A 20,605-nucleotide genomic window follows, 5' to 3' on the forward strand; every position below is an offset into this window, starting at 1 on the left:
AAGCAATGGATGTTGCAGGGATTATGGTTTAATACCAAGAACCTGGAGCACATTTTGTGGATGGGAAAAGTTCTGTATCAGAAATGTTGTGGAAGGAAAAAAAAGGTTGGCAAGACCAAAGCAACTTTGCTTGGAGTTGAGGGCCTACACAGAGCCAGATGATACAAAGGAGGCCTGAAAGGAGTCCAGAAGGGAATTCAGAGGAATGTTAGGCTCTGTAAGGCTCTAAGGGCTCTATACTAGGCTTCTGATTACTGAAAAATAGAGGCATCTCAAGTTAAGGAAAAAAAGGAGACACTGGCCCTCATACAGAAGAAATATCATCAAATGTGGAGATGAAGATCAGTTACTAAATGCTGATATGCACTCTGGCCAGCTGAAATTATGTCTGGAATGGCAGCCTGGATAGAGAACCCAGCAATATCCATAAAGGAATAGGCAGGAATTACCATTGAAGTGAAGTAAGGAGTCAAGCTGGGGACTCAGAAGTAATATCTGGAGAAATAAAAGTCATATAACTGAGCTGAAAAAAACTGCTTCTAAACCAGACCCATGATCAACATGCATAGAAAATTTTATGGCAGTATTAGAAAGTTACAGGCAGGGCTAAGTTAAATTCCATTTTCATGGCAATGGCCAAAAATGTCCTTTGACATGTTACTGCAATATGGCAGGGAGTATGAATGGGACAGATTCTAAATACTTGGCTTCTTAGTAAGAGGGGTGATCAGACAAGTGAGAGAAACACAGAGAACATTCCTCCAGATGAGATGAAATGAGATGATGGGAAGATTCACATCAGTTAAAATAGTACTGCCTGATTCTTTCCCTAGTAAAGGCAGCTGATAGCAAAATACACCAATTTCTATTGAAAGAGAAATAGGAGGTACACTTTGAAATACCATTTTGAAATCAAAAAGCTGACCCAGAAATTGTTCTGTGCCTTTATGTGACTGCCACCTCGAGTGGTTCCTTCTAGAGCACACAGAAGACACAGGCTGACCAACAGAGGTTCATCTACCCTGTTATGAGGACTCTGAAATGCCTGACTTGAAGAAACAAGCAGAATGCAGAGTCTACATCCATAAATTCCCCCCAAGCACTGAAAAACCGAGGTAGAACTTTCAGTGAAAGACACTTGACCATTAGAAGCTGGACTGGGATCCCCAGCTCATTCCTCTTGGGTCAGTTGTTGCTAACATTGTCTTGACATTTAAGTAGAGCACTTCCCTTTGGCAACAACAGAACTATGTGTGCCATATTAAAATATCTTGGATTTGTTTCTTTCTGCTCCTATGGTGAGGACTTGCTAAAAATTCCTGGACTTCAGAACTCCAGCAATAATTCCAAAACAAAATATTGGAAGTACATTTTTTCAAATGCCTGTAGCAACAAAAATAGCACCTTGAGAATCTCAGGAATCCAGTACCCAGTTGCATAACTTTTCCACTTTCTTCTTCCCAACTTTAAGACTCGGGGTTGGGAGGGGGGATTGGGGTGTGAAGAAAGAGCATCAGAATCTTGAAAGAAAGGTGCTGTCTATGCAGCCCCAAAGCCAACAGGTTATCCCACATCTAGAGATCAAGGGATTTACTCTGTGACTGGTACAGGATAAATAAGCGTGCCTTACATGCTCACACCACTCAAAGCACTTCCATTTCAGTTTCTACTTTTTCTCCTCTTCCACGCTTTACTTGATCTTCAGGGGAAAAAAATGTGCACTGCACATTCTGGGGGAGCTTATCACAAGTGATCCACTGTCACACTGTCCAACTGGTGAAGGACATTCCTTGTGCTGCTCCCCCATCAGCAGCAAGCAATATCCATCATCCATGACTACTGTTAGCTCAAAACCCAAACCTCGTGTCTGTTTGTGAGAGGTGGCGGCTGCACACAGGAGCCACATGCATGATTGTTCATTTTAACAGCTCCTATCTGGATGGAATCGAGTCAAAAACTACAGGGTGATTTTGTCCAGGGGCTGTTTCTGTGATGAAAATGCAACCACATCATAATCCCAGCAAAATCGCCATTCTGAGACACAACTGTCTCAAAGGCAGCGTTGGTCCTTGAAGATTCTAATCATTGACTTCAGCTGTTCATCACTTTCACATCCCACAGAGTTGTAAGGAATAGAAAGCAGTACTGCAGCTTCTCTTGTCAGCTAAGCCCCCCTCCTATTCTGCATTTTAATGAAGAACTTCATCTAAAATAATTATTTGCAGATTGTTCACTCAACTCCAACTGTTAATTTAAAAGAAGCAAGCACATAAAACCCTCCAGGAGTCCTAAAACACAATCTCAATATGCACAGAGTTATTATTTTTAGACACCTATAAAAACTGGTCCACAGTAATATGACACAAAAGCTTACTGCCATTCCATGTTTCTGTTCATATCTATCCATGTAACTTTGAAGATTCAAGTCCCCCCTATCCTGGATGTGAAAATTGAAAATGCTGTATGTGTGGGGTTTGCTCTGAAGCTGAGGGCATGTATCTGAGAACAGCATATGAATTTTCAAATCTGTACATGACAGAAAATCTCTCATTTTTTCTCAGGTACCAGAATAGACAGTATTAACAATGATATTTTCCCCATTTTCTGTGAAGTGAGCTCTTGTGCTTCAGAAGCAAAGTTACTGGAAACAGAAAGGTTATCTGGATTTCTACCAAAATACTATTCATGCAGTCTGAAAAGGGATTACATGTTTTAAATCACTACCTTGGTAGCTGGATTTTAATATAGCTCCAGCTCTGCTTGGAAAGATTTTTTTTTCTTGGCTTCACTTTTCCATCTACAGCTTTTTTTGCCTCCTCATGAATTTTGTGTGTTTGTGGGAGGAGGTGCAGGGGGAAAACAAAGAGTATCTCCAAGGATGAAGGCTCCATAACCTCTCCACGTAACCTGCTCCAGCACTTGGTCACCCTCAGATTAAACAAGTTCCTTCCTATTTTTAAACAGGAATTCCTGTACTTTAGCTTGTACCCACTGCCTCTTGTCCAGTGGTACCCCTGAAAAGTGTCTGGCTAACAGGTTATTAACAAAGATACCTTTCTCATGCTAAATGTTGGGGTTTTCTTTACTTTTTTTGCAGTTCAGTAATTGATGCCTCTATCTCCCTTTTAAGGGCTTGTCTATTCACCATAATCAGTAGCTTTTCTAGGCCTGCATAAAGACCAGGATAATAATTTTGAACTCTTATAATAATTAGATAACTTAATAATTTTGAACTCCAGATTCAGCACCTTAAAATCTCCAGCCTTCCTTTATGGAGTGTAAGAATTCATTCTGTTCTTGTACCATTCAAGGCTACACAGGAATTGAAAATGGAGCAATGCAGGGCCATTACACTATGAACCTTTAATCTCTAAAATCCAATCCGACATGAAATTTTCTTTTTTATGACTCGACTTTAAGATTTACTCCAGCTCTAGCTTATTCAAAAATCTCAGGAGGCTGCTCCAATAACTCATTTTGAAATTTTGAACGCTGATCCATCAGACATAGAACAAAATTATAGCTTACTACTTTAAGTCAAGAAAAAGAACATCTGCTGTTGAGAGCAGAGCTGATCAGCTGTGAGCTTCTCCACTGGGAAACACATAAAATAAGCTACTAGAGAATTCAGCATGTGTTCTTGTGAGGAAGGAACAATAGAAAATACTTTCACTTATTTATTCTTTATCCCAGAGAGCAGAGTTAAAGCATACATGTCTTCCCCAGTATGGACACAAAACTCAGGGGGAAAAAAAAAGCCAAAACAAACAAGTACTAATAAAAATGCTTTTAAAATGAAGTTTGCATTATAGAGTGAAATCAGCCAGTTCATTTTATCCTTATTAACAAAGACATCTTCCAACAATGGCATTGAGGAAACCCAGTCAGGATGGTAAGGGCAGCCCACATCCCCCAGCAATGCTACTGTTAACATGCCAATGGAAGCACACTGGCTGAAGATCAGAAATAAATCCTGCTCAGTAAAAAATTAAGTTTTTAATCACATTCATTCCATAATTGGGTTCATCTCTGAATAGAGGAAGCTAAAATTTTGCAATGATTGTGTTAAAAAATGTGCTTGGGAAGGTGACAAATACTGGAATGCACATAAGTGGTAAGTGAAATTTAAGGTGTTATTGGAAAATAAAAGAACATCTTGTGGCATGACTTGCAGCTTTTGATAGTTGTCAGGAACAAAAATGTAGTCTTCTATCATCACAAAAGCCCCAGTGCAACCTAATTTTAATGTGGGGTGCATTTTTTTCATTACAAAGCATCTGATGCATCAGTCATTATTATGTTGGTCATCGCTCCCTTCCTAAGATCCTATTTTCTGTTGATTAACACTTTTTCAAAACCCTAAACTTTTGCACAGGCAACAGTTAGCCTGTATTTGGAAAATTTTATCCAGCATAGCCATTTCCAGGAGACTAAGGGGCACTGTTTTACTGATTTTAAACTACTCACCTCTTTTGAGGTGCATCACTCTGTTCTCAGAACATTCTCAGTGTAGCTTTTGTTTCAGAGACTGGCATATGGATGCCTATATTTTGGCAATTCAAAGAATTTGCTATCTGAAAACCTGCAGAGAAATCTAGCTTGTGCTAAAGCAGAGGATTTGAACTTCAGGGGATTAAACTCTCTGAAAGTCTGTAAGTTTATGGGTCTTAAAGGTAGCCAGCAACTTTAACCATCAGATGCCACTAAACATCAAATCTCCTTAAATCCAACAAATTTTTTCTAAGTTTGCAGCTAGAAAACAAAAAACCCAAAGCAAACAAAAAAACCCCCCACAAACTCAAACCAAACCCCAGCCCACCAAAAAAGAACATGAACAAAATCTCTTAACCTGACCATCTTAAGACTCTACATTTATAAAAGGCAACTGAGAAATAGAAGCTTTAGTCAGAAAATCACACCATATAAAAACCAGGGTTCTGAAAACAAACGAGTTAACAAAATTATGGAAACTGCTAAAAATTAAATTATGAAAACTGCCAGAAAGAGGGAAAAATGCAGGGAAATTAAGGGGTGTTTCAGGAGTCTGTTCACCCCAGATAGAAAAAAAAACTCCTTCCTATGCTTTGAATGATGTCAGTTCACAATCCCATCTTCTCAATGCAATTGCCACAGCCAGTCTATATCTGTATCACACCAGTGGACATGCACTCCCCAGCCTTAGGAAAAGTAAAGAATTACCAGCTTTTGCTACTATCTCCACTTTTCAAAACACTGAGACAAATGGCACTGTGCCAAACTTCTTACATTCCTACCATGCTGCTTCTTCAAGGAGTCATTTCACCAGGATATGATCTCCCACTCCTGTCTGCATTTCAGTACTGATTCCTTTTCCAAACTGCACTGATCTGCAGCACAGCTGTGATCCTACAAATTGCAACCTTCCTGAACTGGAACTTGCTCACTGAATGAAGTAAAATACAATTTGAGTATTGTCAGCAAGCTTCTCTGTCACACTGGACTGCCTGACCAGCACCAGGACTTGGACTACAAACCTGGGAGGAATAATGGTGGAGAAGAGTTTTGAAGAAGAACGACAACATTTCTGGAAATCTGTGTTGAGCTCCTGCTTAGTTATGAAGAATAGTGACATGAGAGAGTGGAAGTCATTATTGAGCTTCCTGTCTCCCTGCCAGTCATTTTCAGATAGAGAATTTGAGAGCAAAGAGGATTCACAGGGTGGCTGACACCATTTAAAAGGTTTTTCTCCATCCTAGGAGTGATGTGGAAGGAGGTTGCAGGAGGTTTGCCCACATCATTTGGGTCAAAACTGCCAGTATGACAGATCCTGTCTTATCTCAGAGTAGCAGGGTAGAAAGCCTGCAGGACAAAAAGAAATTGTCCCAGGTAGTGCCTGTGGCTCATCTTGTCCTTTTAAGAGAAGCAAGGACAAATTTGAGGCAGATTATTTCTTTGAGATGGTTTTCTGCTCTGCATCATCTGCTGAATTAGAAAGCAAGGAATTATTTCCGAGATCATTTTTCAATCCCAGACTCAGCTTTCTGCACCTTTCCTGCTGTGCAAAAGCAACTTTCCTCCCCCAGCCCCAGCTCCATATTCCAACCAACCCACAACCCTCCCCTGAGGCCTCTTTCTCATAACATCCCAAACCCTGCAAATCTCTGCTCTGCCACGAAAGCTTTGAAAGCTTGTCTGCTGAATGAAAGGATAATGTAAGGTTTTATTAACAACGAATAACTGTGAAAACCCACAAAAACACTCTTAACAGGGAACCTTTTTTTTTTTTCTTTTAAACTGTTTTCAGGTGAAGCAGAAGGGATTTGGTTGGATACAAAGATCACTGTAGTGATGTGTCCCAGCATGTTATACATGAATGCAGAGTGAATATGGTGGCTGCATGATGTAATGTTATATTGAACTCAGAAAATCCCTTGGTTTGTCATTTCACAGTTATGACTCGGTCAGGATCAGTTTATTTGCTGCTTAGCACCCTGCATGGGTTGCAGACTGTGGAAGTTTGTCCCACCTGCCACATCAGTGGTGAGGAACAGGATATTGCCCTGTACATGCAAACTGCCTGTGCTGCAAATCACTGGCAGGTGAGGGAAGCACGTCTTCATGGGCTTTACACTGATCCATCACAGTCTAAACTTAAGGTGACTTAATGCTACAGAAAGCATTACCACTGCTTACACTGCTGTGAGCATGAATTCCTACCCAAAAAAATATTACTGCTTTTACTGGACTGCATGGTTCATTCCTTTCCACTGTCCACAGCTACGTGTGTGTAAATCCCTCTAGCAACTCATCGTTGTGGAAATCTAGCTTGGGTTTTTAAGTTCACAGTTATCAATGAAATAATTAGAAATTTATATCATGGGATAATGTGGGAAGATTTTAGTCTTAGGACCAGTATCAAAACCAACTTATGCTCAAAGGCTACAGCTCATGAAATTTACAGGGAATGATGGAAATACTCAATAGCACTACAGCAAATATTTAACACCTCTGGCTCATCTGGTTGCCACAACATTTAAAATCCATATCTATACAGTGAAAGCATTCTCAGTTGCAGCTCTCAGGAATAGAAACTTAGGATGAGTCTAAGAAACAAGATCCTCAGGCACACAGAACAAATAAAACCAACAGAGAATTACCACCCCAAATCTGTATTGAAATTTCAGGGAGGGCTTCCAAGCAATCTGAACAGCTGGATGGATGAGAAAGAAAAGCATTCACAAATTCATTCCTTAGTTATATAAAGGCAAGGCTTTCTGAAGTTATTGACAAAGCCATTCAAGAACTAAGAAATGGTACAGTTTGTTAAATAGAGGTTAATATATGGTATTTAATTTATCACTATTTAGCATTAATTTACCCATGCAAAACACCCACAGGATAAAGATATATCTTCCACATATAAAAATGAGCAGGTAGATCAGACATTTTTCATCAACCAAACCCAAAAATATCTAATTCAGGGTTCACAGTTAAATCTACTTTCCTCACTCTTTCACACACATAAAATACAAAACAATGAGCGGAAAATTCCTTTGTCATACCAGAGCCTGGAAACCATGGAGACCTCTGTGATGTAGTGTCTGAGAGCATAAACAATGCTCAAAAGATCAAAAATAAAATTATATAACAACCTAGCTCCAAAAAAAAAGAAAACCAAAAAAAACCCCAAACCAACAACCTCCAACTATATTGTCTACAGACATCATAACTGCTCTTGTTTTTTCTCTACCCTTACATCTCAGGCTGCTCACCCTCACCTAAACAGTTTTGGGTGTCATTTGAATTCATGCAGAGTATGCAAGATGAGGAATAAAAGTCACTTTTAATGATATTTTAATAATATTTATTTTTAATGACTTAAAAAAACCAGAAAGTATGCTCAAATAGAATATCAAACTTCACTGTGGACTTGCAGCTCCCACTTTCTTAAAAGTCAGACCTGCCACTTGATTTTCACTAGAAACAAGATCAAGCCAAATATCCCACTTTTAGTTTGATTTTTTTTCCTTCCTTTATTTTTTTTTGTTTTCATTTTAGGTGGCAATAAGCCCATTTGGAGAGTTTTTTTTTTATTTGTTAACACAAATTTTACCTGCTCTGAGTAGAGAAGTAGCTCACAATGTTACTACTTAAATAAAAAGTCATTTTGTCAAGGTCAGCCTAGAACTCAGTTAAGCAACTACATCCCTTTAAGGACTAAAGAGTGAAATTTGCACCAAAAGGCAGAGGTATTATTTTTATACAATAACTTGTGAACAGAATCAGCTGAAACACTCAGGAATTTGCCTCTTTGGGGATTTCATCTTGCACAGTAACTGCATTTTCCTTCAGTCAGTCCTTACAGACTCACACTATGCTCACGTTAACTGTTTTCATGTGCATCACTTTCTGAGTCTCACTCTCCCAGAGTGGCAGATGGGTCAGGGAAATTTCCTTTCCTCTTTTAAAACTCTCCAGAGCATGTGAAGTGGAACTCATAGCTCAGTGCAGCCAAGCTCACCTCACACTAAGGTGAGGAACACTTATTTTTCCCACATATTGTGTTACAATACAACATATGATGCAATTCAACATTAGGGTTAGAGTGATTCAAAGGAAATGCTGGAAAAGGCTGAAAACCAGCTTTCCTTTGAAATAACATTAGTGTCTCTACATCTTCTCAACATAAACAACATGACAAATTACTCACTTCCTAACAGAGCGTTTCTTTATCCTTTCTTTTCTAGGAAATTTAAGAATGCTCCACTGATCTGGATCAATTAAATTCCTTTACAGTACAATAAAATTGTATTAATCAACAATATCTTATTATTTTATTGTGAATAATAATGTGACAGCACGGGGTGTTTTTTTTTGACAGCTGGTATGTCTGATATATCTAAAAGTTCCAAGTGGTATAATTTATCTTTAAAATCTACAGCTCCATAAAATGTGGTGTGTAATCTGCCCTTCCCTTCTCCCTCTTAAAAATACACAGGAGGATGCTTCTCAAAAACTGAGATGTATTTCTGTTGTCCATCCTGTCAAACAATTGTCTTTTTCCTATTAAATGATTAAAGTCTACCATTCATAGTCAAATGTTTTATAAATGGAAAAGTGAGATAGAATTATGACTGAGAAGAGAGTGGAGCTGTTAGCTCACCAATATTCTTTCTATAATTATTTATTTTATTAGCTGTACATCCCAAGCAAGTTATTGAAAAAAAAATAAAAATAAAAAAAGCAGAGAACCTTGGAGTGCCTGGAGCAAGAAGTAGGAAACACACTAATCACACTGCCATTCATCACATCTTAGTCCTGCTTCTGGTGACAGTATTTGCTTTTCCCAGCAGATGTTTACATATGTTCTGTTTACATCTGCTTCACTCTCATCTCAGTTAACACACTTGGAATGACACATCAGCCAAGATGACCCTGAAGACGCTGAGGTTCTGCCTCAGTGGCTTCATACACACAGACATACATGTAAGATATGAAACACAAAAAAAGCCGTGCACCAGGGAACCCATCAACAGTAGACTACAATTTTCCTTAGCCACTCAGTTTAAAATACTCCTAAAAGCCTTTAGAAAAGTCTCCTTTTTGAGACAGGGAGACTTTATTGGTTAAATCCATCTGCATTATTGGGCTGCCATGGCATCTCCACGCTCACAAGCACATGCTCTTGCAAAAATCAGCTTTACCAACGTTTTGCAGCATTCATCTTGGAAAGCACATATCAAGGTCAGCTGGTTCTCACTGTGTTCAGAGAACCCCTACACCCCCATTAAATCTCTGTAAGTCTCTCTACAGTGGCACTGAGGGCAGACTAAGACACAACAGGTTCCCAGAGCACAGTACCTGGTCAGCAGCAGGAATCGACTCCCACCTACGCTTCAGCAAGTACAGAGATTTCCGGCTCATGGCTCTGAATCTGCTCTAGAGGCTTTTCCAGACTTGAGAGAAAGGCTTCTGTCCCAAACCAGTGGCAAGAACCTTATTTCTGACTCCTGCTCTTCATCGTAGATGGCAGAACTCCCCGTTGCGCACAAGATTTTGTGAGCTGCGAGGTTAGACGGGTTAGACCCCCAGCTTCTCCTGCTCCTCTAAAGCATCTGTGTCCTTGCAGTGCCACAACAAAAGGCTGAGGCAGTGAACAGCCTGGCTCCCAGTGACGAGCTACCTCCCAGAAAGAAGCCTGAAGTAGGTAGACAACACCAGACGCACTCAATCTGAAAATAGCTGTTGCTTAGGAACTAGAGGGGTAAAACGCAGCACCTCGGATATATAATTGAGAGCTTTTAGAGTTAAAGAGAAATTAAAAAGGCTGGACCTGTGTTTCTCTCTCCATCATAATTCTTTTACAGCGCTGGAGGAAGGATTGCTCGATTCCACTGACTCTGGGGCTACGCCTACATCTCCAGCAAGCTAAACAAGTCTTGATGACAAAGCAACAAATTACTCCCACACATCCAAGAGCCCTCATAAAAACGTGTGCAAAAAGTGTGCCGTGGGTCCCACCTGAAAGATCTTGGAAGTATCAAGTATTGTGTTCTTGTAGAATGATTAAAACACAAAATTTGCATATTTTTTTTTTTCTGCAGAGCAATAATATCCCGAAGATGAATTCTGCTAGTCACACTTTCTTGTGGCATGTGCCAACACTGAAAAATGGGTATGAATATTTTCCCCTCACATGATGTGGTTCTACAGACTGCATGTGTATATTTGAAAGAGAGAGATTTCTTTAGGTTTAGATTTCTTTAGGATTAAATATTCCTAAACACTTAGGAATTTCTTTAATTTGGAACTCAATTTTGAAGTTTCATGCCTAAATGCTTAATTCTAACATGTATTAATCTTTAATATTAAGCATGAAATGCAATGAAATTCACTTTTCACTTCCTGCTTCATTTCAAACCCATAGAGTAAATTCTCAGCACGAAGCACTTAGAGCAGGCAGTGCTGTCTTCAGGGATGAAAAAAGAATAGGGGGGAAGAAAAAAGAGCAAGTATGTAGCCAGGAACTCACCGCTCTTTGTAAGGCAACCTATAATTCAATCTAATTAGAGCAGCCTTAATAGTATAATTATTCCAAAAGAAAAGGAATCCTACAACATACATACACATATATGTGGGCAGTCCCTTAGAAGGGGAGTGCAAGGATGGCCATGGTAGAAGCCATGAGCAAGTTAAACATTGTAGGCTTTTTACTCCTGCCATTTACATTCTATTGAATTGCAGATGCTTATCACAAGACAAACTGCTGCAAACAGAAATTCCCATCGGTGGATTTCATTTGACATCCATCCCTACCTGTAACTACAGCACTTTGCATTTAACTCCTACGTGCAGAAAAGGAGCGTGTTTTCCAAGTGGGCCATTAAGAAGTATGACATGCACTGTAGCAGCTTCCCCTCATGTTTCAACACATGCCATAGAAAACCTACTAGGTCTTAAAAAAAACCCAACACCTTGCACTGAATCAGAGCTCTTTTAATGAGTCTTGATAGAATAACTTTATATGTGGATTATAATTTTACATCATGGTAAACCAGTGATTCCGCTTCAATTTTTTTTTCTTTCTAGGTGTTAAGGTATTTAAGTATATCTAACACATCACTCACCTTAATTTTTCAGACAGATCTTGTTTTTTACCAGGGGTGCGTTTTTTAAGACGCACACTGGCAACAATGAATCACAAAAAGGATAAAAAAAGTATTTTCTATCACATGCAAAAATCAGAACCTCCTTCATTTCTCCTAACCTTTCAAGGGACTTAATTAAATTAGGTTTAACACTATTCCTATCGAGACAATTTTCAGAGTAATGTAAAAGAGAGAATCTAAAGCAACAGTGGAATAACTGAGGCATATTTTCTTCTCTCTAATGAAACTTTTCTTCCTTGGTTTTTGTGTCTGGGCACTCATAGCACAGGGTAATCAGAAAGTTTGGGTCTTTTTGGGACTCTTCATCAGGAACTGTGTGAGAGAACAAGGGGAAATGCCTTCAAACTGCCAGAGAGTGAGTTTAGAATAAATGTTAGGAAGAAATTATTTTCTGTGAGGGTGGGGAGGCCCTGGCACAGGCTGCCCAGAGAAGCTGTGGCTGCCCCATCCCTGGAAATGTCCAAGGCCAGGCTGTGGCTCTGAGCAGCCTGGGACAGTGGAAGGTGTCCCTGCCCATGGCATGAGGTTGGAATGAGATGATCTTTAAGGTCCCTTGCAACCCAAGCTTCTTCTACGATTCTACAGTTTTCCCACCCTATTATAGATCCTTTAATGCTTTTATGACACATCTGGACTGTCATTTGTACAATATATCCATATGGAAATCCTTCACCTGAAGTGAAAGCAAGTACAAAATGCTGGAGCTCTAATAATGTATTTGTGCTCTTTCAACACTAGGTTTTACACCCAAGCAGGAAAATTCCTGAACATCAGTATTGGTAGTGATGTCTCGTTTGCAGCAATTGTAATTCTGTAGACAATTTTGAAATGTATTAACATTTATTGTTAATGTTATTTAATGTTCAATAATGTTATTTAAATGTATTAACAATTAACACTGTTGGCATAATTTCCTTCCAATGACAGGTCAAGAGCAAACCAGTGGCTGCACATGGCTTCTCTGCACCTCCCCACACAGCTCTAACACCTTGGTCAGTAATGAAAGGATTCACAGTGAGAGAGCCATCCAAGTTTTACAAGTTTGTCAGGTTAAAATGAAACCAAACAAAACACCAAACAAAACAAACATTATTTGAAATTACATTCCTTTGATGTCCTGATGGAGATAGCTGAGTAAGAAATGCTTTCTCCATACATCTAATCCATCTTTCTGCTACTGAAAAAAACCTTTCTGTTGGATGACTCAGCTCTGTCTGGATCAACTGTTTGAATTACAACTCAAAAATTATATTAATGAAAGCTGTCATGGCTCTGTGTTTTTTCCATTGCTCCAAAACCTGCAAATATTAACAAAATTAACAACTTTGTCAAACTCAGGTGGAAAACTTGCTTGAGGAATGCCTCAAATGCAGCAAAAGCCAAAATCAAACACAAAATACCGAGCAGCTGACCTGTGAGCCTCTGGGTCCTCGTTTGTGATCCCATTCACAATGCCCCATGAGCTGAAAAACAAAGAAAAGCAGAGGTTAGTCATAAATTGCACTCATTAGTTTTAATTGAAACACTTGTGCTTTTATATCCATTACACATTTTTTTTTTGGAAATAAACAGGTTATCTTTCATGATTTATTTCACACAGCTTTTAGCTTCATAATAAAGCCAGACAACGTTGTACCTTTACATTCAGAACCCAAACACATCTGGCATCACAAGTCTGCTCCTGCCAATAAAATTCCCACTGCCACGGATTTAGCCAAGTGTTTAACACTGATCTGACAAAAGGACAGCTGTTACATCAACAAGGAGATCACCAAAACCAGGGGACATTTGATTAATCAGCAATGTATATTTTATATCAGCCAAGATAATTAGCAACAGCTTTAAATCTGTTTCACCATTGAATTATGGGTGGGTTTTTTTTGTACATCTGCTTAGGGATTTCTTCTGGGCATTGTTTGCTCCTACACACAGAGGCATTGCTTAATGCAAATATAAAAATATGTGAATGAAAGATAGGAGGGTTAATGTGACATGTAATGTGACTTACAGTCATGAACATTTTCTTGCTCATTTTTCCCAACATTCTTTCCCAAAGGAAATGCCTTCTCCCAGCTCAGAGGTAGGCAAGGAGATTTACAACCCACACTTATTGCAGAACATGCTTTTAAAACACTCATCCCGGGACAAGAGTTTAAAACTCCTTTGCAAAATCAGGAAAGCCACATGCATCTCCTATGATGAGATTTTTTATTGTCTCCATTAACTTCCTACTTATCCTTTACTTTTCCAAGGGCCCCTTCTTTTTAAGTTACTGCTAACAACTATCTACCTCCATAACTGGAGACAAGCCACATATGCAGACATGCATCAAAAATCAGGAAAGTCCCATCATTTTTTTTTACCTGATACAGCCATGTGACTGGCTCCATCATTTTACTGTAATTTTTTTCCTATTTTCCACATACTGTTGCTGGAAACACTGGCTGTGCTGGGTTTCCCTATTTGTTCTCCATTTGTTCTCCATGAAGCACAGCTCTGATGTTTATGAAAGCTGGCCTCAGTAAATAACTGGTGTGCAAAAGCTACACCAGTTTTGCACCTACCAAAGGTTACGTGCTCGTACCTGTCCTTCCTCTGTGGCTCCTGCCTCTCTGGACCAAAAAATCCTCTTCAGTTTTAGTTCTTAGCCCCTGTGCTTTGGAGGAAGTAACTCCTGCTTTCTTAATTTACTTGGCTAAAAGAAAATTGATTCAGCTTGAGTCTGGCTGCCTGTGATTCCCAGCATGATAAGGGCTATCTTCACCTCCAGGTTCTTAGCAGTGGAGTTAAAGAAGTAAGCTTCACAGGTAAGAAGGAAGGATTAATGTTAGAGGCCTGGCTGTGCCCACTGTGGTTCTCCAGGCTCTGTGGACACTTGGCAGTACACACCACACCTTGAAACCCAAGTGCAGCATAAGATCCCACTGCCAGGTTTTTCATGCTCCTACCCTCACTGAGTCCACAGCCCACTGAAAAGTGAAAGGCTGCTTTATTACTGCCACCAGAAATGAGAGGTGCAGTCACAAGTCAGGCCTGGAATTACTATTCCCATATGTAGGGATGCTCCCAGTGCAGGCAGTCCCAGGAAACCAGACTGATGTGAGCCAAGGCAGCTACTTGTGATCACCACTAATCCTCACACCTAAATCTTAAATATTCATTCACCTCTAGGTTTGCTCATCCCGATTCCCATTCTTTCCTGGTGCTTCACATCTCCACAGTGAGTTTTCAGCCAACTCCTGCCTCTGCTCCACCACTTCTCCTCCTTCCCAGCTTGCAGGTAGCTTTTGTTTCCCCCTCACTAATCCTGCCCCTCCACCAGTGTGGACAGTTCTGGCAGGCTCCACAGACTGGATGTTGTGGCAGCAGCTAATGCTACAGTGAAAAGTGAGTCCAAAGGCTGTAACAACTCATCCTTGCTCCATTTCCCAGTGTCTGTCAACATCACTTACAGAAGAGAAGCCAAAGTCACCAGTGAAGCAGTCACAAATTCATTGGAGCCAACAGAGTGACCCCTTCCTTAACTTGTCACCATTTTATGAGCAAACTCCTTATAGCAAATTACACATCCCTTGTCCAATTTAATTTCTCTATGAAGGTGCCTTGGTGGAATCAGCCATGCTCGTTTTTTTTGCTGATAGATCTGTTGTCCCCTGCACAAAACAATGTCCACACCACTGCTCTCTCTCACTGTGCCAAGATGTTCTGCTGGGTGACATGGGCTGTGGCTGTCACCAGCTAAAACAGTGAGGCTGTTTTCAATCATTATAGTCAAATCCACAACCTATGAAGCCAACCTTTTTCCCCCCATTTTTATAAAATCTTACTTGGCTTTAAAATGCATTTCTCTCTTGTTATCTAAAAAACCGTGCTCATCTCATGCTAGAATGTTCTTGGCATATGATGATCCCTGTTAACACAGGAGTGAAGGAATGAAAAATGAAATGGATACCACACAAAAAGGCCTCAAGCTTTAAGAGAGAAAGAAGAAAACCCCAGAGGTTGTAACAGAATCTCTTCCAGGCTAGCTCTCTACAGAAGGATGATTACCTCTGTGACACTCTTTAGATCAACAAGCCATACTCTGCTCAATTACTTCTGAACCTGATTTTCTTTTCATGGACAAACAGTAAGTGCTGGAGCATGATACCCAGAAAAGGAGCAAAGAAAATATGCCTGAGCTATTGGGCTAGGTAGAAATCACGATTTCCACCAGCTGAATAGAAATCAAGAGACAGAGAAAACAGACTTACAAGCAAAAACAAAGCCCAAAAACAAATAAACAAACCCCCACAAAAATTAAAAAAAAAAAACAGAACCAAACAACAAACCAACTACACTCAGAAAAAAACAGAGTGTGTGCATAAATCCACTTGAGTGAGTCAACCTTCTGAAATCATGGAAAAAGAAAATAATATACTGTTTGATTGGTGCATGCATGCAAACAGATACTGACATAAAAATGCATTTGGAAGTGGGGGGATTTATGTTTATCAGTAACAGATGGGTTTGCTCTAGACCCCACCACTTCCTCTGAAATTTCTCTGGAGTCAATTTGGTCCAGAGTGATGATAAACAGTCTCAGAACATCAAATTTATTATTCTTACTGACCAGGCAACTCAGGCTAAGTGTATCAGCAGCAGAAAAGGAGGAATAAAACCAAAATCAAACTCCCACACAGCTTATATGCATTTCTTAGAAGAAAAGGAGCTACTTTACATTTCATCTGAAACTGTCCTGGAAACCTATCTCTGACAGTTTTAATACCCACAGAAAAAAGCAGCTTTTAACAACAAGAATGACTCTTGAATGTTCAGGAATGCACAAAAACATGGGCTCCACTAAAACCAACTGGTTGGTTCTACCCTAACATCTGACTTACAGGTCTCCAGGGAAAACACTCCCCTATTCCAGCTGAGGATGAGGACTGTCAGTGGAAGGGGAGGCAGGGATGGAAAATACCCCAATACCAAAATCCCAGTCACAGACAGAAAAGGAGAAGTGAAAGGGGTCATCTCCTTCTGAAGATGGAGGGTGGTGGCCTGTGCTTTAAGTTTCTGCTATGAACACCATGAAGCTTCTTGGCTTGTGGTTTTAAAACTTTATGTTCACTACTGCAACAATACCTCCAAATGAGTAAGGAATGGCATAAAGGACTGTCTGCATTAGATATCTGAGATACCCATATTGAAGTAGAACAAAGCTGTTTAAAAATTAGCATCTCCAGCCCTCGCCTCTCTAAATGCAGTTCTTCTCCTATATGGTTATTTAATTAAAGCCCCAGCAAATGATTACATAAGGATTTCAACTTTCATTAAAATTCATAAACCATAATTCTTAGTCTCCTTAGTATTAGAGAACTGTAGGAAAATGTGATCCACACATACTGTAGAAGATCTAAATAAATAAAAAGACAGAAAGTAAAGTATGACAATTTAAATTTTTTCAGCTGTTTATAAGCCCTGTTTTTCCCTTATATAATCTTTTCTGGACCAGAGTTTTAATTCTGGCACCCTTGAAACAGCAATACTGCTAACTATGCAAAGGCTGGGGAAAAAAACATGAGGTAAAAAAATCTCCAACAAAGCCAATCAAAAAAAAACCCAACCCCAAAAATCAGTCAGAGAAATAGAAAAGGCATAATCATATTATAAGGACTTCCCTAACTGGGCACAAGTCAGGAACAAAACACAATATTTAAAATACAAGCAGTCCCATGTATATTCTTTGAAAGGGGAGGCAGTTGACAGCAGCAGAATGCAGCAGCATTTTGAAACCATATAGAATTATTAAAGCAAATATGGCACTCAGCACAGTTTCATTAGAGGGAATGTGCAGATTCTTCCCTCGTAAGTATTAAACAGGACCAATGAAATAGTTATATTTAGTGTTTAATAAAGCCCTTTAAATCAATTCGAAGTCAGTTCTATTCAGATTATAGTCCATTACTCTGGAATTTTATCTTGACACTTATTTACACATACACAACACTTTTACTGTTCTAAAAACAATTAGTTGGTGATGACAAAAGTGGGCTAAATCAGCCAATAGTCACCAAAGACAATAAATGGGATTCAAGAAGACTGCAACAGGATCACATAGTCCAAATGCCCATGAGAACCTTGCCCCAGCTCATTGGCCCATTCCCTTGGATTTTAAAGATTTAGACCATGGCTGGACACCTCATTTCCATTATAGTGAACATAAAAGACTCCTGCTCTCTCTAGTGGAAGGTGAACACAAATGGAATACAGGAATGTGAGAGAAATTGCTCCTCTGCTCCATCTGTGATTGGGAGCCAAACACTTGAATACAACATTTCCCACTAAACTGGCTGTGAGATGTGAATAGGACAGCTTGAGAACCTGCACAAATGCCTTTTTGCCACTCCTGCAAGGATTTAGTGCACTTAGTAGTGGTAAAAATTAATTACTGATGAGATTATGAGAACTTTTGGCTGGGTGGTAGCCAGCAGCTTTAAGAGTTGTTTATATTTGGGAATCAGCATGCAGAAGAGCAAGATAGGAGTATCCAATCAGGCTGGCACCTGGTTTCAGCCTTCACCAAAAGAGCAGAGCTTCTATTTAAACATGAGCATAACATCTTCCATCTTTGGAAGAGATTTAGTTGAATGGGCATGTTGAGGATGTGAAACAGTGTCTCACTGTTGAGTTCTTCGACACTGCCTCCTTACAGCTTGTGCTGAATGGGGCACAGTATGATCCATATTCTCTGACTGAATGGGCATTAGCCATGCTCCAGTCAGGATCCTATTTCCACTGGTAATAAGAAACTGTTTGTTACCAGCATGTAGGCACAAAATGTTCCCGAGAAATTCCTTTTTCAGTAACAAAAAAAAAAAAAAAAAAAAAAAAAAGAGAAAGAGAAAAAAAAAGCACACATTATTTAATTATTTACTTGATTACATATTAGAGGAAACATTTATTTTTACAAACATGCAGGAGTCGGGTCACACAGAAACTAACAGAGTGTTTTTGCACATGCTATTTTGAGTAGGATTCCTTCTATCCGATAGACTGTTCCCTGCATTTTCATGGTGATCAAGATGAATGAGATGATTTACTGATCAGATTGATTTGGGGAGGGAATTTTGGTGTGGACACCAACAGTAGGAGTAGCTAAGCAGGCTGGAGCTGCTGAGATTCACTGCTGGCTGCTCTGAGCGTCTTCTCCACCAAATGGCAGAACTGCACCTTGCCCTGAGGCATCCCAAGTGCCAAAGATGCCTTCCTTGCTGTGTGCTGAGAGTGATCACACACAGCCATGACACACAGACAGCAAAGGGCTCCAGTATTTGGAAAAACAATCCCTTTTCCACAACCCCTGGCCAACTCCCAGGGTCAGCACAAAGCACAAGATGTCAGAGCTGTGGTGCTCAGCCAGATGTGTGAGCTGCATGCTGGTGTCATCACAGCCACTGCGGAAAAGAAACTCTCCACCCAAATGCTCCCAACGTCTTGTAGCCCTGCAAATCACCAAGGGCAGCCTCAGTCCCAAGACTGGTTAAAAAAAAAACCAAACAGAAAGCCCAAACAAAATAATTCACCACAAGAAACCAACCAAAGTAATAAACTGGGGGTGAGCATTTAAGAACCATTCAGCTGCTTCCTAATCAAAGACATTGTTTCAAAGGTTTCTGGGCTGCTGGGCAACAGCTGGAAGCAGAGATAAGCTTTTTAAACCGGCAAGAGGGGCAGAAATGCTTTGGAACTTGGCCCTGCTTTGAACTGGAGGCAGGGCCAAGGAGGCACAGTGATGGGTCTGAAGAGGAGCTGCAGTGGATGGCTTTGTGCAGGCTGAGTGGGCACAGAGTCAAGTCCTCTGAAGTTGCTACCCTGGGGAAGCTGGAAGTCCTGGAGGGAGCTGCCTCCTCCATCCCTCTCAGAACCCAGCTGGGAGGCCAAGCAAGGCCCCAGAGCACTGCCAGAGGCTGCAGAGAGCACTCAGGCATCAGGAGACACCGTTCTGAGACAGAGAGCAGGATAACGAGCCACTGTGGCAGCGGGGAATGGGCAAAACAGGGCCTTGGTGGAGCAAAGCTGAGGGGAGCTAAACGGGCACAGCAGCACAGAGGACACCCCAAAAAGCACCAGCAGTGACTCCCAAAGGCACAGCAAAGAAACCATCCTGAGCACTTAACCAGGGACTCGGCTCCAAGGGAATGAGATCACATCTGGCACTGGCGAGGCAGCAAGAGTCTACATTTTGCAGGACTTTCTCATGGCAGCATATGGCCTTTTTATTTCCAGACACTAAACTGCATCTGACTTCTTCAGGGATTCCATGGCTTCCTTGTGGGGTGGGCAAAGCACACAAAGATGTGTGACACAGCAAGCTGGCATGTGCCCCTCGCTCCGCAGCACCCCTGAAAATGAGCAGGTTTAACAGCACAGAATGTGAAGCTGCTGGGAAATAAAAGAAAACCTCAAAACCGTAGGTGGGAAAAAGAAAAAGGCACAGGAATATCCACCTCCACACCCTGTATCTGGTTTTATACAAATTTTTGTCACAACTACTTAAACAGATGACAGTAGTAAAACAAATCCCTGCGTGTTTCTATTATTTTCACTCCTACCACTGAATTTCTCAGGTCCCTATTAATCCTTCACACATCAAAGAGCATTTTAAACAACAGGTTTGGGAGGCTGAGCTGTAGTAAAATTGAGAAAAGACCTGATTTTGGGGGGAGTGTGGGGTGGAAGGGAGGAGGTGGTAGTGGTTTTTTCCCCCTTTTTTATTTTGTTTTTTTGGAACCAATTCTTATTCTTCAGTGATCCTCAATCATGGATGCCACACAAAGAGTTACTTGCAGATGTACTGCAGATTTTTTTAACAAAGACTTCCTAAATTAATGATCTTAATCTGGATATTTAATTTCAGAATAAATGAGTAAAACTATTAAACCAATCATAAGTAGATTTCTTATCCCATTGAA

At 40.3% G+C, this 20,605-nt stretch overlaps 1 protein-coding gene across 3 annotated transcripts in view; it reads right to left on the minus strand.

Moving 5' to 3' along the window:
• Nucleotides 1-20,605, minus strand: part of PDE3A (phosphodiesterase 3A) — a 218,173-nt gene that overhangs the window by 63,781 nt on the left and 133,787 nt on the right. For 2 of the 3 annotated variants that reach the window (XM_023919037.2, XM_086885495.1), the window contains exon 2: nt 13,061-13,111. In XM_023919037.2, coding sequence (XP_023774805.2) covers nt 13,061-13,111 — 51 coding nt within the window. Of the gene's footprint in view, nt 1-9,840; nt 10,345-13,060; nt 13,112-20,605 lie in introns of those variants that run through there. The other variant, XM_023919036.2, reaches the window with a different exon arrangement.

The sequence above is a fragment of the Cyanistes caeruleus genome, chromosome 4 (assembly GCF_971803275.1).
Source record: "Cyanistes caeruleus chromosome 4, bCyaCae1.hap1.1, whole genome shotgun sequence".
NCBI lineage: Eukaryota > Metazoa > Chordata > Aves > Passeriformes > Paridae > Cyanistes > Cyanistes caeruleus.